Source organism: Panulirus ornatus, chromosome 32 (genome assembly GCF_036320965.1).
Source record: "Panulirus ornatus isolate Po-2019 chromosome 32, ASM3632096v1, whole genome shotgun sequence".
Lineage (NCBI taxonomy): Eukaryota > Metazoa > Arthropoda > Malacostraca > Decapoda > Palinuridae > Panulirus > Panulirus ornatus.
Window position 1 is genome coordinate 13,742,459 of NC_092255.1, and position 14,870 is coordinate 13,757,328.

General features: G+C 44.4%; 1 protein-coding gene across 1 annotated transcript in view; it reads left to right on the forward strand.

Annotated features, from left to right (window-relative positions):
• The window catches only part of LOC139759053 (uncharacterized), a 422,614-nt gene extending 409,768 nt beyond the window's left edge, over positions 1-12,846 (forward strand). The window contains exon 5 of the mRNA XM_071680968.1: positions 12,652-12,846. Coding sequence (XP_071537069.1) covers positions 12,652-12,846 — 195 coding nt within the window. The remainder of the gene's footprint in view (positions 1-12,651) is intronic.
• Positions 12,847-14,870: the final 2,024 nt, after the last annotated feature.

Genomic DNA, 14,870 nt, shown 5'->3' on the forward strand with positions numbered 1-14,870 from the left:
TCTCAGGGTCCTACAGTCTTTAATACGCCACTGATGACAGGAAGCTGTTGCAAGCGAAGGATTGTACACTTATGACCTGTACCAAAGTGTATGACATTGCTTGCATAAGAGAGATTCGTTCTCACTGTTGCAGCTACGAACCGGAAGGTGAATTGTTAGAGGAGGATAAGGTGTATTAAGGAAGATATAAGCAGAACTCAGCCACAAATGGCAAGAAGCCAATTTCACATCGGTGTATTTGACACCATCGTTTATCATCTGACTGTAGAACTGACTGGGAAAAGGCTTTGTATTAAGTTGTCAATACCAGTGTCGGTGTACTGACTAGCGTGAGCATTGTTGAGGGAAATGATACCACTGAAATACGTCAAATGGCTGCAAGGTTGCAACAGGCATATCCAGAGGACCTGGAGGGCTGCTTCCCTGATGAATTCCTTCATTATGTTCAGTGCACAAAGGGCAAGTCACATGTGATGACAAGACCCTTTATGTGCACTTCGTGAACTAGAAACTGCACAACTGGATATGCCTTTACCCAACATATGAGTTGCTTTGAATATTCATGTGACTATTATGGCGCCCAATGCTGGAGGGGATCGAGCTATTAGAATATCTAGAAACATACATTCCACATGAGCGTTACTGTATGTTAACCCAGCATGCTATCGACTCCATGATCAGCTTATATAAGATTTGTGTACAGTGTTATAATTTTCATGCTTTAAGTGTGAGGAATTAATGGTTTTGATATAGTGCCTGGCGCTCCAAGGTAGCTTAACTCTCACAGGGGTTCCTCATGTGAACGGAGGTATGAGGTGTCATGTGTTAAATTGAATTCTGGAATTATTTTCTATCACTGGTTTTCATACGTGTTATCTGCGTCTCTAGAGGATAGAACTTTGATCATACGGCTGGCATATCCGTCCAATCGAGGAAGATCTGTTTGGGAAATGTTACTCTCCCAGACTAGTGTGGTGCCAGTCTATCACGAAAGTGATATTCAGTACTGACCTCAGCGATCAGACAGCGTCACAATAATCACCTGCTCTGCGTCTGACATCTCCCCTGATGACATTTTGTTTTGATATCTTCAGCAAAGAAGAGATGATAAGTTCCACCGAAATTTGAAAGATTCCAAAAGGTGGTGTTAATGGTCACAATAACACCATAAAAGTAGTATACATATTAATACAATGATCAGAATCAAAGCACATTATCAGTATAAGATCGCTTTACTATTAAGCACATTTTACTTAATGTGTCACCTACGAGAGTTTTTTTTACCCTAACCGTTCTCTACACGTTCTCCTTTACAAGTTACGAGCTTATCCATAAGATAGCGTTAGTGGTGGCAATATTTGACGTCTTCATAAAACCTCTAGTAATCTAGGGTAGTTACCCTTCTTAAATACATTCTCCGTCGTTCAAATATGTGACGTCAGATGTTTATGTCAGTTGACCCGGAGCACTGGTGGCTTAAGGATGTATCCAGTGTGTCTCTGTGTTTGTACAATGGTTTTAAACCCGTTTCTTTGGACAGTGTAACGGTGTGAGAATTGTTGACATACCAGTGGATATAAGAACAATGGCTGATGATCCTAAAGCGTCTTCATGTGGTGCACAGACATTCAGAAAATGTAAACATTCAGTTGTCGATGCCATGAGGATCACACACACACACACAAGCGTTCGTCACAAGAGGCAGCCAAATGGAGGTCAAAGTATTACACTGCTATACATTTGGATAGAGGTCATACTGAGGACGCTACATGACCTGGACGAGGTAAGCAAGTTTTCGTTGAAATCATAAGACATGTTTGACGCCAGCGGTGAATCACAGAACGAAACCCAGGACACAAGTGGGTGGAGCTGTTGCCATATGATTCATCGTCATATCCTTATTATGCTTTACTTCTGGTGAAATTTATAGACGATATGAGTGAACATCACGTAGAAGCTGTACATTTTTACATATGAGCATAAAGAATATACTTTGATTACGTGATTACGTATCGAGATATTTTTCATATACGTCTGTTCAAAAGAAACTCTAAATGAGCTTTGTATGATCATTTTGATGAAGAAATAGATGATTTTATCTGATATAGAGCGTATATTATCAGATAAGACGTCAACATGTTTGGTACATGGAGACACCGAGACCGTGAGCGGGTGGGAGGGTGGGAGTCGTCGGCCTCAGACCTGAGTGTTAACACGCCTCTGGATTCCAGCCCAAGTTTTCACTTCAACTTTTTTAAACGTTGTATTTATATATATTGGTGACGTCACCTGATGCTGTGACGTCACTGTTCCATGATCAGGTCGGCCTGATGACGTCGACTTCAAAATGGTTTTGACGTCAACACAGAAATGTTAGGAAGATTTGATCATATATTTCTTACAGTTCACTCTCTAGTAATGTTTCCTCCTGTGCTGCGTTACATAGGCTGAGTTTATCATCATCTTTTAGACCAGTGGATTTCACTCACGTGTACGTTTTTCATATGTTTCGTGGTATAAGGTTTATATTAAGTCTCTTTATAATATCCTATAACGTGTTATAAGATGGGATCTTATATAATGATAATTCTTCTTTCTTAACAATACTACCATTCTTTATGACCACTTGATATGCCTTGCTATATAGTAACCTGTTGCCTCTTATTGAACCTAGAGTGTCTTCAACTGTACCTGTAGGTTGTGTTTCGCTGTAACTACTGGTCATCTTCTGCTGTACCTAATCTTCGTCTTCTGCTGTACCCACAGGTCGTCTTCTACTGTACCTACAGGTTATCTTCTACTGTACCTACAAGTTATCTTCTACTGTACCTCCAGGTTGTCTTCTACTGTACCTACAGGTCGTCGTCTACTGTTCCTACAGGTCGTCTTCTACTGTACCTACAGGTCGTCGTCTACTGTTCCTACAGGTCGTCTTCTACTGTACCTACAGGTCATCGTCTACTGTACCTACAGGTCGTCTTCTACTGTACTACAGGTCGTCTCCTGCTGCACCTCCAGCTTTCTTCTGCTCTACCACCAGATTGTCTTCTGTACCTCCAGGTTGTCTTCTGCTGTACCACCAGGTTGTCTTCTGCTGTACCACCAGGTTGTCTTCTGCTGTACCTCCACGTTGTCTTCTGCTACACCTCTAGGTTGTTATCTGCCGTACCTCCACGTTGTCTTCTGCTGCACCTCCAGCTTCTCTTCTGATATACCTGCAGGTTGTCATGTGCTGTACCTCCAGGTTGTCTTCTGCAGTACCTGCAAGTTGTCAGGTGCTGTACCTACAGGTTGTCTTCTGCTGTACCGCCAGGTTGTCTCCTGCTGCACCTTCAGGTTGTCTTTTGCTGAACCTCCAGTTTGTCTACTGCACCTCCAGGTTGTCTTCTGCTGGACCTCCAGGTTTTCTTCTGCTACACCTCCAGGCAGTCTTCCACTGCACCTCCAGATTGTATTTTGCTGTACCTCCAGGCTGCCTTCTGCTGTACCTACAGGTTGTCTTCTGCTGGACCTCCAGGTTGTCCTCTGCTGTACCTCCGGGTTGTCTTCTGCTGAACGTCCAGGTTCTCTTCTTCTGTACCTCCAGGTTGTCTTCTGCTGCACCTCCAGTTTGTCTTCTGCTGCACCTCCAGTTTGTCTTCTGCTGCACCTCCAGGTTGTCTTCTGTTATACCTCCAGGTTTTCTTCTGCTCCATTTTCAGGTTATCTTCTGTTGCACCGCCAGGTTGTCATCTACTGGATCTCCAGGTTGTTCTGCTATTCCTCCAGGTTGTCTTCTGCTCAATATTCAGGTTGACTTCTGCTGTACCTCCAGGTTGTCTTCTGCTGTATCTCCAGGTTGTCTTCTGCTGTACCTCCAGGTTGTCTTCTGCTGTATCTCCAGGTTGTTCTGCTATTCCTCCAGGTTGTCTTCTGCTCAATATTCAGGTTTTCTTCTGCTGCACCTCCAGGTTGTCTTCTGCTGTACCTCCAGGTTGTCATTTGCTGTACCTCCAGGTTGTCATGTGCTGAACCTGCAGGTTGTCATGTGCTGTACCTCCAGGTTGTCTACTGCTGTACCTCCAGGTTGTCTTCTGCTGTACCTCCAGATTGTCTTCTGCTGTACTTGCAGGTTGCTTCTGCTGCACCTTCAGGTTGTCTTGTGCTGTACCTCCAGGTTGTCTTATGCTGTACCTCCAGGTTGTCTTCTGCTGTACCTGCAGGTTGTCATGTGCTGTACCTCCAGGTTGTCTTCTGCTGTACCTCCAGGTTGCCTTCTGCTGTACCTCCAGGTTGTCTTCTACTGCACCTCCATGTTGTATTCTGCTGAACCCCCAGATTGTCTGCTTTACCTCCAGGTTGTCTTCTGCTGTACCTTCAGGTTGTCTTCTGCTATACCTTTAGGTTGTCTTCTGCTGTACCTTCAGGTTGCCTTCTGCTATACCTTTAGGTTGTCTTCTGCTGTACCTCCAGGTTGTCTTCTGCTGTACCTCCAAGTTGTCTTCTGGTGTACCTGCAAGTTGTCAGGTGCTGTACCTCCAGGTTGTCATGTGCTGTACCTCCAGGTTGTCTTGTGCTGTACCTCCAGGTTGTCTTCTGCTGTACCTGCAGGTTGTCATATGCTGTACCTCCAAGTTGTCTTCTGGTGTACCTCCAGGTTGTCTTATGCTGTACCTCCAGGTTGTCTTCTGCTGTACCTCCAGATTGTCTTCTGCCGTACCTCCATGTTGTATTCTGCTGAACTTCCAGGTTGTCTCCTGTACTTTCAGATTGCCTTCTGTTGAACCTCTATTTTGTCTTCTGTTGCACCTTCAGGTTGTCTTGTGCTGTACCTCCAGGTTGTCTTCTGCTGTGCCTCCAGGATGTCTTCTGCTGCACCTTCAGGTTGTCTTCTGGTGTACCTCCACGTTGTATTCTGCTGTACCTCCAGGTTGTCTTCTGCTGTACCTCCAGGTTGTCTTCTGCTGCACCTTCAGGTTGTCTTCTGCTGTACCTTCGGGTTGTCTTCTGCTATACCTTTAGGTTGTCTTCTGGGCCATCTTCAGGTTGTCTTCGGCTATACCTCCAAGTTGTCCCCTGCTCCACCTTCAGGTTGTCTTCTGCTGTACCTCCACGTTGTATTCTGCTGTACCTCCAGGTTGCATTCTTCTTCACCTCCTAGTTCTCCTCCGCTGTACCTCGAGGTTGTCTTCTGCTGCCCCTCTTCGTTGTATTCTGCTGTACCTCTAGGTTTTTTTTTTCCAACTGAACCTCCAGGTTGGCCTCTGGTGTACCTCCAGTTTGTCATCTGCTGCACTTACAGGTTGTCATATGCTGTACCTCCAGGTTGTCTTCTGCTGTACCTCCATGTTGTTTTCTGCTGCACCTCCAGGTTGTCTTCTTCTGTACCTCCAGGATGTCCTCTGCTCCACCTTCAGGTTCTCTTCTGCTGCACCTCCAGGTTGTCTTCTGCTGGACCTCCAGGATTTCTTCTGCTGCACGTCCAGGTTGTCTTCTGCTGCACCTTCATGTTGTCTTCTGCTAAACTCCAGGTTTTTCTTCTGCTACACCTCCAGGCTGTCTTCCACTGCACCTCCAGATTGTATTTTCCTGTACCTCCAGGTTGCCTTCTGCTGTACCTCCAAGTTGTCTTCTGCTGGACCTCCAAGTTGTCTTCTGCTGTACCTGAAGGTTGTCATGTGCTGTACCTCCAAGTTGTCTTCTGCTGTACCTTCATGTTGTCTTCTGTTGTATCTTCATGTTGTCTTCTGCTGCACCTCCATTTTGCCTTCTGCTGTACCTCCAGGTTCTCTTCTGCTGTAATTCCATGTTGTATTCTACTGAACCTCCAGTTTGTCTGCTGTACTTCCACATTATCTTCTGTTGAACCTCCATTTTGCCTTCTGCTGCACCTTCAGGTCGTCTTCTCCTGCACCACCAGCTGGTCTTCTGCTAGACCTCCAGGTTGTCCCCTGCTCCACCTTCAGGTTGTCTTCTGCTGTACCTTCACGTTGTCTTCTGTTGTACCTCTAGGTTTGTTTGTTTTTTTTCCAACTGAACCTCCAACTTGTCCTCTGGTGTACCTCCAGGTTGTCATCTGCTGCACTTACAGGTTGTATTCTGCTGTACATCCAGGTAGTCTTCTGCTGTACCTCCAGGTTGTCTTCTGCTGGACCTCCAGGTTTTCTTCTGCTACACCTCCAGGCTCTCGTCTACTGCACCTCCAGATTGTATTTTGCTGTACCTCCAGGTTGCCTTCTGCTGTACCTCCAGTTTGTCTTCTTCTGGACCTCCAGGTTGTCCTCTGCTCCACCTTCAGGTTGTCTTCTGCTGTACCTCCAGGTTGTCTTCTGCTGGACCTCCAGGTTTTCTTCTGCTACACCTCCAGGCAGTCTTCCACTGCACCTCCAGATTGTATTTTGCTGTACCTCCAGGCTGCCTTCTGCTGTACCTACAGGTTGTCTTCTGCTGGACCTCCAGGTTGTCCTCTGCTGTACCTCCGGGTTGTCTTCTGCTGAACGTCCAGGTTCTCTTCTTCTGTACCTCCAGGTTGTCTTCTGCTGCACCTCCAGTTTGTCTTCTGCTGCACCTCCAGTTTGTCTTCTGCTGCACCTCCAGTTTGTCTTCTGCTGCACCTCCAGGTTGTCTTCTGTTATACCTCCAGGTTTTCTTCTGCTCCATTTTCAGGTTATCTTCTGTTGCACCGCCAGGTTGTCATCTACTGGATCTCCAGGTTGTTCTGCTATTCCTCCAGGTTGTCTTCTGCTCAATATTCAGGTTGTCTTCTGCTGTACCTCCAGGTTGTCTTCTGCTGTATCTCCAGGTTGTCTTCTGCTGCACCAAAAAGCTGTTTCCTCGTCCTCCAGGTTTTCTGCTGCTGTACCTTCAGGTTGTCTTCTGCCGCAGCTTCAGATTGTCTTCTGCTATACCTTTAGGTTGCCTTCTGCCGCACCTGTAGGTTGTTTGCTACACCTCCAGGTTGTCTTCTACTGTACCTCCAGGTTGGCTTCTGCTGTACCTGCAGGTTGTCTTCTGCTGTACCTCCAGGTTGTCATGTGCTGCACCTCCAGGTTGGCTTCTGCTGTACCTCCATGTTGTCTTCTGCTGTACCTGCAGGTTGTCATGTGCTGTACCTCCAGGTTGTCATGTGCTGAACCTGCAGGTTGTCATGTGCTGTACCTGCAGGTTGTCTTCTGCTGTACCTGCAAGTTGTCAGGTGCTGTACCTCCAGGTTGCCTTCTGCTGTACCTCCAGATTGTCTTCTGCTGTACCTCCATGTTGTATTTTGCTGAACTTCCAGGTTGTCTCCTGTACTTCCAGATTGCCTTCTGTTGAACCTCTATTTTGTCTTCTGTTGCACCTTCAGGTTGCCTTGTGCTGTACCTCCAGGTTGTCTTCTGCTGTGCCTCCAGGTTGTCTTCTGCTGCACCTTCAGGTTGTCTTGTGCTGTACCTCCAGGTTGTCTTCTGCTTTACCTCCAGGTTGTCTTCTGCTGTACCTTCAGGTTGTCTTCTGCTATACCTTTAGGTTGTCTTCTGGGCCATCTTCAGGTTGTCTTCGGCTATACCTCCAAGTTGTCCCCTACTCCACCTTCAGGTTGTCTTCTGCTGTACCTCCACGTTGTATTCTGCTGTACCTCCAGGTTGCATTCTTCTTCACCTCCTAGTTCTCCTCCGCTGTACCTCGAGGTTGTCTTCTGCTGCCCCTCTTCGTTGTATTCTGCTGTACCTCTAGGTTTTTTTTTCCAACTGAACCTCCAGGTTGGCCTCTGGTGTACCTCCAGTTTGTCATCTGCTGCACTTACAGGTTGTCATATGCTGTACCTCCAGGTTGTCTTCTGCTGTACCTCCATGTTGTTTTCTGCTGCACCTCCAGGTTGTCTTCTTCTGTACCTCCAGGATGTCCTCTGCTCCACCTTCAGGTTCTCTTCTGCTGTACCTCCAGGTTGTCTTCTGCTGGACCTCCAGGTTTTCTCTGCTCCACCTCATGGTTGTCTTCTGCTGCAACTTCAGGTTGTCTTCTGCTGATCCTCCAGGTTTTCTTCTGCTGCACCTCCAGGCTCTCTTCTTCTGCACCTCCAGATTGTATTTTCCTGTACCTCCAAGTTGTCTTCTGCTGGACCTCCAGGTTGTCTTCTGCTGTACCTCCGTGTTGTCTTCTGCTGAACATCCAGGTTCTCTTCTTCTGTACCTCCAGGTTGTCTTCTGCTGCACCTTCAGGTTTTCTTCTGCTGCACCTCCAGTTTGTCTTCTGCTGCACCTCCAGTTTGTCTTCTGCTGCACCTCCAGTTTGTCTTCTGCTGCACCTCCAGGTTGTCTTCTGTTATACCTCCAGGTTTTCTTCTGCTCCATTTTCAGGTTATCTTCTGTTGCACCGCCAGGTTGTCATCTACTGGATCTCCAGGTTGTTCTGCTATTCCTCCAGGTTGTCTTCTGCTCAATATTCAGGTTGACTTCTGCTGTACCTCCAGGTTGTCTTCTGCTGTATCTCCAGGTTGTCTTCTGCTGTACCTGCAGGTTGTCTTCTGCTGTATCTCCAGGTTGTCTTCTGCTGTACCTCCAGGTTGTCTTCTGCTGTATCTCCAGGTTGTCTTCTGCTGCACCAAAAAGCTGTTTCCTCGTCCTCCAGGTTTTCTGCTGCTGTACCTTCAGGTTGTCTTCTGCCGCAGCTTCAGATTGTCTTCTGCTATACCTTTAGGTTGCCTTCTGCCGCACCTGTAGGTTGTTTGCTACACCTCCAGGTTGTCTTCTACTGTACCTCCAGGTTGGCTTCTGCTGTACCTGCAGGTTGTCATGTGCTGTACCTCCAGGTTGTCATGTGCTGAACCTGCAGGTTGTCATGTGCTGTACCTGCAGGTTGTCTTCTGCTGTACCTTCAAGCTGTTTGCTTCACCTCCAGGTTTTCCTCTGCTTCATCTAAAGGTTTTCGTCTGCTGTACCTCCATGTTGTCATCTACTGTACCTCCTGGTTGTCTTCTGCTGTACTTGCAGGTTGTCTTCTGCTGCACCTCCAGGTTGTCTTCTGCTGTACCTGAAGGTTGTCATGTGCTGCACCTCCAGGTTGTCTTCTGCTGCACCTCCAGGTTGTCTTCTGCTGTACCTGAAGGTTTTCATGTGCTGCACCTCCAGGTTGTCTTCTGCTGTACCTGAAGGTTTTCATGTGCTGCACCTCCAGGTTGTCATGTGCTGCACCTCCAGGTTGTCTTCTGCTGTACCTGAAGGTTTTCATGTGCTGCACCTCCAGGTTGTCTTCTGCTGCACCTCCAGGTTGTCTTCTGCTGTACCTGAAGGTTGTCATGTGCTGCACCTCCAGGTTGTCTTCTGCTGTACCTCCATACATGAAATTGAAACAGTAGCTACATATCTTTTTTATTGGCATTTCAAAGGAAGATTAATATGCAGTCACAGTCAGATATTAGTGCAGCACAAAGTTCTGTCAATGAATGAACTTCATGAAAGATAGACAAAGGGAGAGAGAGAGAGAAGAAAGACACAGGGAGCATGAGGTCACTGATCGTGGGCACTTTGGCATGTGGCATATATTGGCCTATGTATGGTTAACAGCAATATTTCACTTCTGTAGTCTGTTCATTTATGTTCTTGACTTTCATGAGATATGTTTATAAATTTTTGTATGGTTATTGGCTTTTTTTTATGATTATGATTACCTAAGTGTACGGTATCGGAGGGAACTGTACACTTATGGGACCATATCTTAAATTTTTTCCATTGTATAACTTTTTAAACTTTTGTGTACAGTCACCATTCACTGTTTCAACTCATTTGTTTGTACCTACTCTTGCTTATGTGTGTGTGTGTGTGTGTGTGTGTGTGTGTGTGTGTATGTAGTTGTTTTGAATGTAGTGACTAATTTGTCTTGTAATATACAGTGTGAGAATTATGTACTTGTGGGGCTGTATCTCTTAAAGCTTTATCTTACAAGTTTGAAACATTCACCTTTATCTTTTTCGTCTCCTACCTATTTGTACTGAAGGGGATGCTGTTTTCCTCTGATGGGACTTCATGTTGTGAACCTTATAATCATACAACTTTTTAAGCTGATGTATTGTCCATAATCACTCTCATGACTGATTTTTTGAATCGTCTACATCTCTCAATACTCGGCAAAAATAGTACTGTACAGTCTTTCCGACAAGTTTCTTGCTCAGTTTCTTGTTATGGTATATAGTTGTTATATCTTTGCATCTTTCGAAGAACTGTTCACTGATAACATCATCAAACTGGTTGTAATCAGGTTACCTCTTACTCTTCTTTCTTCCATGGTGGACAAATCCTAGGCTTTTCGCCTTTCCCATAACTCACAAATCTTAATTTAGTTACTATTTTTGTTGCTGTCCCCTATTGTTTATCTATGCAGCTTTTATTGTGGTGAACAAAGTTTAAGAAAAATATTCAAGTTTTGGCCTGCTGAATATCTCCTGGGGATAGGGGATTAAGAATACTTCCCACGTATTCCCTGCGTGTCGTAGAAGGCGACTAAAAAGGGAGGGAGCGGGGGGCTGGAAATCCTCCCCTCTCGTTTTTTTTTTTTTTTTTTTTTCCAAAAGAAGGAACAGAGGGGGCCAGGTGAGGATATTCCAAAAAAAGCCCAGTCCTCTGTTCTTAACGCTACCTCGCTAACGCGGGAAATGGCGAATAGTTTAAAAGAAAAAAAGAAAAAGATATATATATATATATATATTTTTTTTTTTTTTTTTGCTTTGTCGCTGTCTCCCGCGTTTGCGAGGTAGCGCAAGGAAACAGACGAAAGAAATGGCCCGACCCACCCCCATACACATGTACATACATACGTCCACACACGCAAATATACATACCTACACAGCTTTCCATGGTTTACCCCAGACGCTTCACATGCCTTGATTCAATCCACTGACAGCACGTCAACCCCGGTATACCACATCGCTCCAATTCACTCTATTCCTTGCCCTCCTTTCACCCTCCTGCATGTTCAGGCCCCGATCACACAAAATCTTTTTCACTCCATCTTTCCACCTCCAATTTGGTCTCCCTCTTCTCCTCGTTCCCTCCACCTCCGACACATATATTCTCTTGGTCAATCTTTCCTCACTCATTCTCTCCATGTGCCCGAACCATTTCAAAACACCCTCTTCTGCTCTCTCAACCACGCTCTTTTTATTTCCACACATCTCTCTTACCCTTACGTTACTTACTCGATCAAACCACCTCACACCACACATTGTCCTCAAACATCTCATTTCCAGCACATCCATCCTCCTGCGCACAACTCTATCCATAGCCCACGCCTCGCAACCATACAACATTGTTGGAACCACTATTCCTTCAAACATACCCATTTTTGCTTTCCGAGATAATGTTCTCGACTTCCACACATTCTTCAAGGCTCCCAGAATTTTCGCCCCCTCCCCCACCCTATGATCCACTTCCGCTTCCATGGTTCCATCCGCTGCCAGATCCACTCCCAGATATCTAAAACACTTCACTTCCTCCAGTTTTTCTCCATTCAAACTCACCTCCCAATTGACTTGACCCTCAACCCTACTGTACCTAATAACCTTGCTCTTATTCACATTTATATATATATATATATATATATATATATATATATATATATATATATATATATATATATATATATATATGTATATATATTTATATACACCACTACTTTGCTACTACTATTACTATTACTACAACTACTATTACTACGACTACTACTACTACTACTACTACTACTACTACTACTACTACTACTACTACTACTGCTACCACTACTACCACTACTGCTACTACTACTACCACTACTACTAATTCTTCTAATTCTACTACTACTAATACTACTACTAATTCTACTACTACTACTACTACTATTACTACTACTACTACTACTACTACTACTACTACTACTACTACTACTACTACTGCTACTACCACTATCACTACTACTACTACGTATGGTCCATCGTTTCCTGTAGGGATATTAACCTACAAATCATAGCACACATTTGAAACACATCATCGTACAAACTGTTTGATCATTCTTACTAGCTTCCTTGTTTCATGGTTAAGGTTATACCGGCAGTGATGTTGATGGATGACGTAAAGATTAACCAGGAGACGTTTATGTTGTAGGAATGATTTAGGATAAAACAAATCACCTTAAACTTACCCAAGACGCTGCTCATAGTAATTGTGAGTACCTATTCATACTGTACAGGTGGGGAGTTCTATGCCCTCGTCTGGGATCCAACTCTTTGAACCTTTTTTCTTTTCTTTTTACTCTATCACAACATAAACTTACAAGACTCCTGTATCCATTGTGTATTCACGGGTCTCGTCACTTGACTTATAGTTCGCGTTCCAGTATCTCCTCACCTTTAAAGTGTTTCAATACCTTCCTCTGTGGTTGAGAGCTTAGGAGGTTCTTGTACCATTACGTCATCCCACAACCTTTCCTACTCTCATTTGAGTCCCAGTTGCAGCTTTGTTGCTTTGGGATATCATACAACCCACTTGATTGAAGTCCTCACAACGCCAAGTGTCATCCCCTTGATGGTAACTTGTACACTTAGACACAGGACCTTCCTAGAGTTGGTGTACGTACGGAAACATAAAGAGAAAGTAATACATATTCATCTACTATCGTATCTTATCTTTCTCATCCTCGATTTAGTGTTTTGGTGCTTCTTTACAGGTCCCGGAGTGCTGGGAGGCGACCCGAGAGGCCTCACGCCAGCCTAGCCATTCACCGGAGGAACAAAGAATGGAAGTCATTGCGACCAGTTCGTGGTGTAATGGGGAAAGACCAGAGAGAGAGTCCGGTTGGAAAGCGCAGCTGACATGCCACTGGCCTCAACCAGACAAAGAAAGAACATCGTCATCATTATAAAGGTAATGGTATTTATATGATTTTATGTATATACAGGAAACTGAAAAGCTCTTCTTTGTGTGATCATAATGGGTAACTTTTGACAACGACAAAGGTGAAGGATTTAATAGAAATAGACAAGGGTGATTTTCCCTCTGACACATAAGGAAGGAATTATACTACTCATGTATTTCTTGCCTATCGTGGAAGGTAACTACAAATAGGTGATTGATTACCTAGCATTAATGACCTAGCATTAGTGACCTCGATGTTCGGCCTATACCTAATGCAGGGGTTCATCTTCCCTTAGAGGCTAAGTGATAAAGTGGGCACCTGGCATAGCATGGGTTATATGCATATATGTATATTCTTTTTTTATCATACTTATTCGCCGTCTCCCGCGTCAGCGAGTTAGCGCAAGATGAAATACAAAAGAATGGCCCAACCCACCCACATGTACATGTATATACATAAACGCCCAAACACGCACATATACATACCTATATATTTCAACGTATACATACATATACATACACAGACATTTACATATATACACATGTACATATTCATACTTGCTGCCTTCATCCATTCTCGTCACCACCCCGCCACACATGAAATAGCATCCCCCCAGAAGTATCGCTAGGAAAAGACAACAAAGGCCACATTCGTTCACACTCTGTCTCTAGCTGTCATGTATAATGCACCGAAACCACAGCTCCCTTTCCACATCCAGGCCCCACAAAACTTTCCATGGTTTACCCCAGACGCTTCACATGCCCTGGTTCAATCCATTGACAGCACGTCGACCCCGATATACCATATCGTTCCAATTCACTCTATTCCTTGCAAGCCTTTCAACTTCCTGTATGTTCAGGCCCCGATTGCTCAGAATCTTTTTCACTTCCATCCTTCCACCTCCAATTTGGTCTCCCACTTCTCCTCGTTCCCTCTACCTCTGACACATATATCCTCTTCATCAATTTTTCCCCACTCATTCTCTTCACATGACCAAACTATTACAAAACACCCTCTTCTACTTTCTCAACCACAATCTTTTTTTTTGCCACACATCTCTCTTACCCTTTCATTACTTACTCTGGCCATCTATCCTACTTACATACATATACTTATGTATATCCCTCTTTCTAAACCAGGTATATATATATATATATATATATATATATATATATATATATATATATATATATATATATATATATATATATATATTATAGAGGTATAAGTTTGTTGAGTGTTCCTGGGAAATTATATGGGAGGGTATTGATTGAGCTGGTTAAAGGCACGTACAGAGCATCAGACTGGGGAAGAGCAGTGTGGCTTCAGAAGTGGTAGAGGATGTGGATCAGGTGTTTACTTTGAAGAATGTATGTGAGAAATACTTAGAAAAGCAAATAGATTTGTATGTAGCATTTATGGATCTGGAGAAGGTATATGACAGAGTTGATAGAGATGCTCTGTGGAAGGTATTAAGAATATATGGTGTGGGAGGCAAGTTGTTAGAAGCAGTGAAAAGTTTTTATCGAGGATGTAAGGCATGTATATGTGTAGGAAGAGAGGAAAGTGATTGGTTCTCAGTGAATGTTGGTTTGCGGCGGGGGTGCGTGATGTCTCCATAGTTGTTTAATTTGTTTATGGATGGGGTTGTTAGAGAGGTGAATGCAAGAGTTTTGGAAAGAGGGGCAAGTATGCAGTCTGTTGTGGATGAGAGAGCTTAAGAAGTGAATCAGTTGTTGTTCTCTGATGATACAGCGCTGGTGGCTGATTCGGGTGAGAAACTGCAGAAGCTGGTGACTGAGTTTGGTAAAGTGTGTGAAAGAAGAAAGCTGAGAGTAAATGTGAATAAGAGCAAGGTTATTAGGTACAGTAGGGTTGAGGGACAGGTCAATTTGGAGGTAAGTTTGAATGGAGAAAAACTGGAGGAATTGAAGTGTTTTAGATATCTGGGAGTGGATTTGGCAGCGGATGGAACTATGGAAGCGGAAGTGAATCATAGGGTGGGGGAGGGGGAGAAAGTTCTGGGAGCG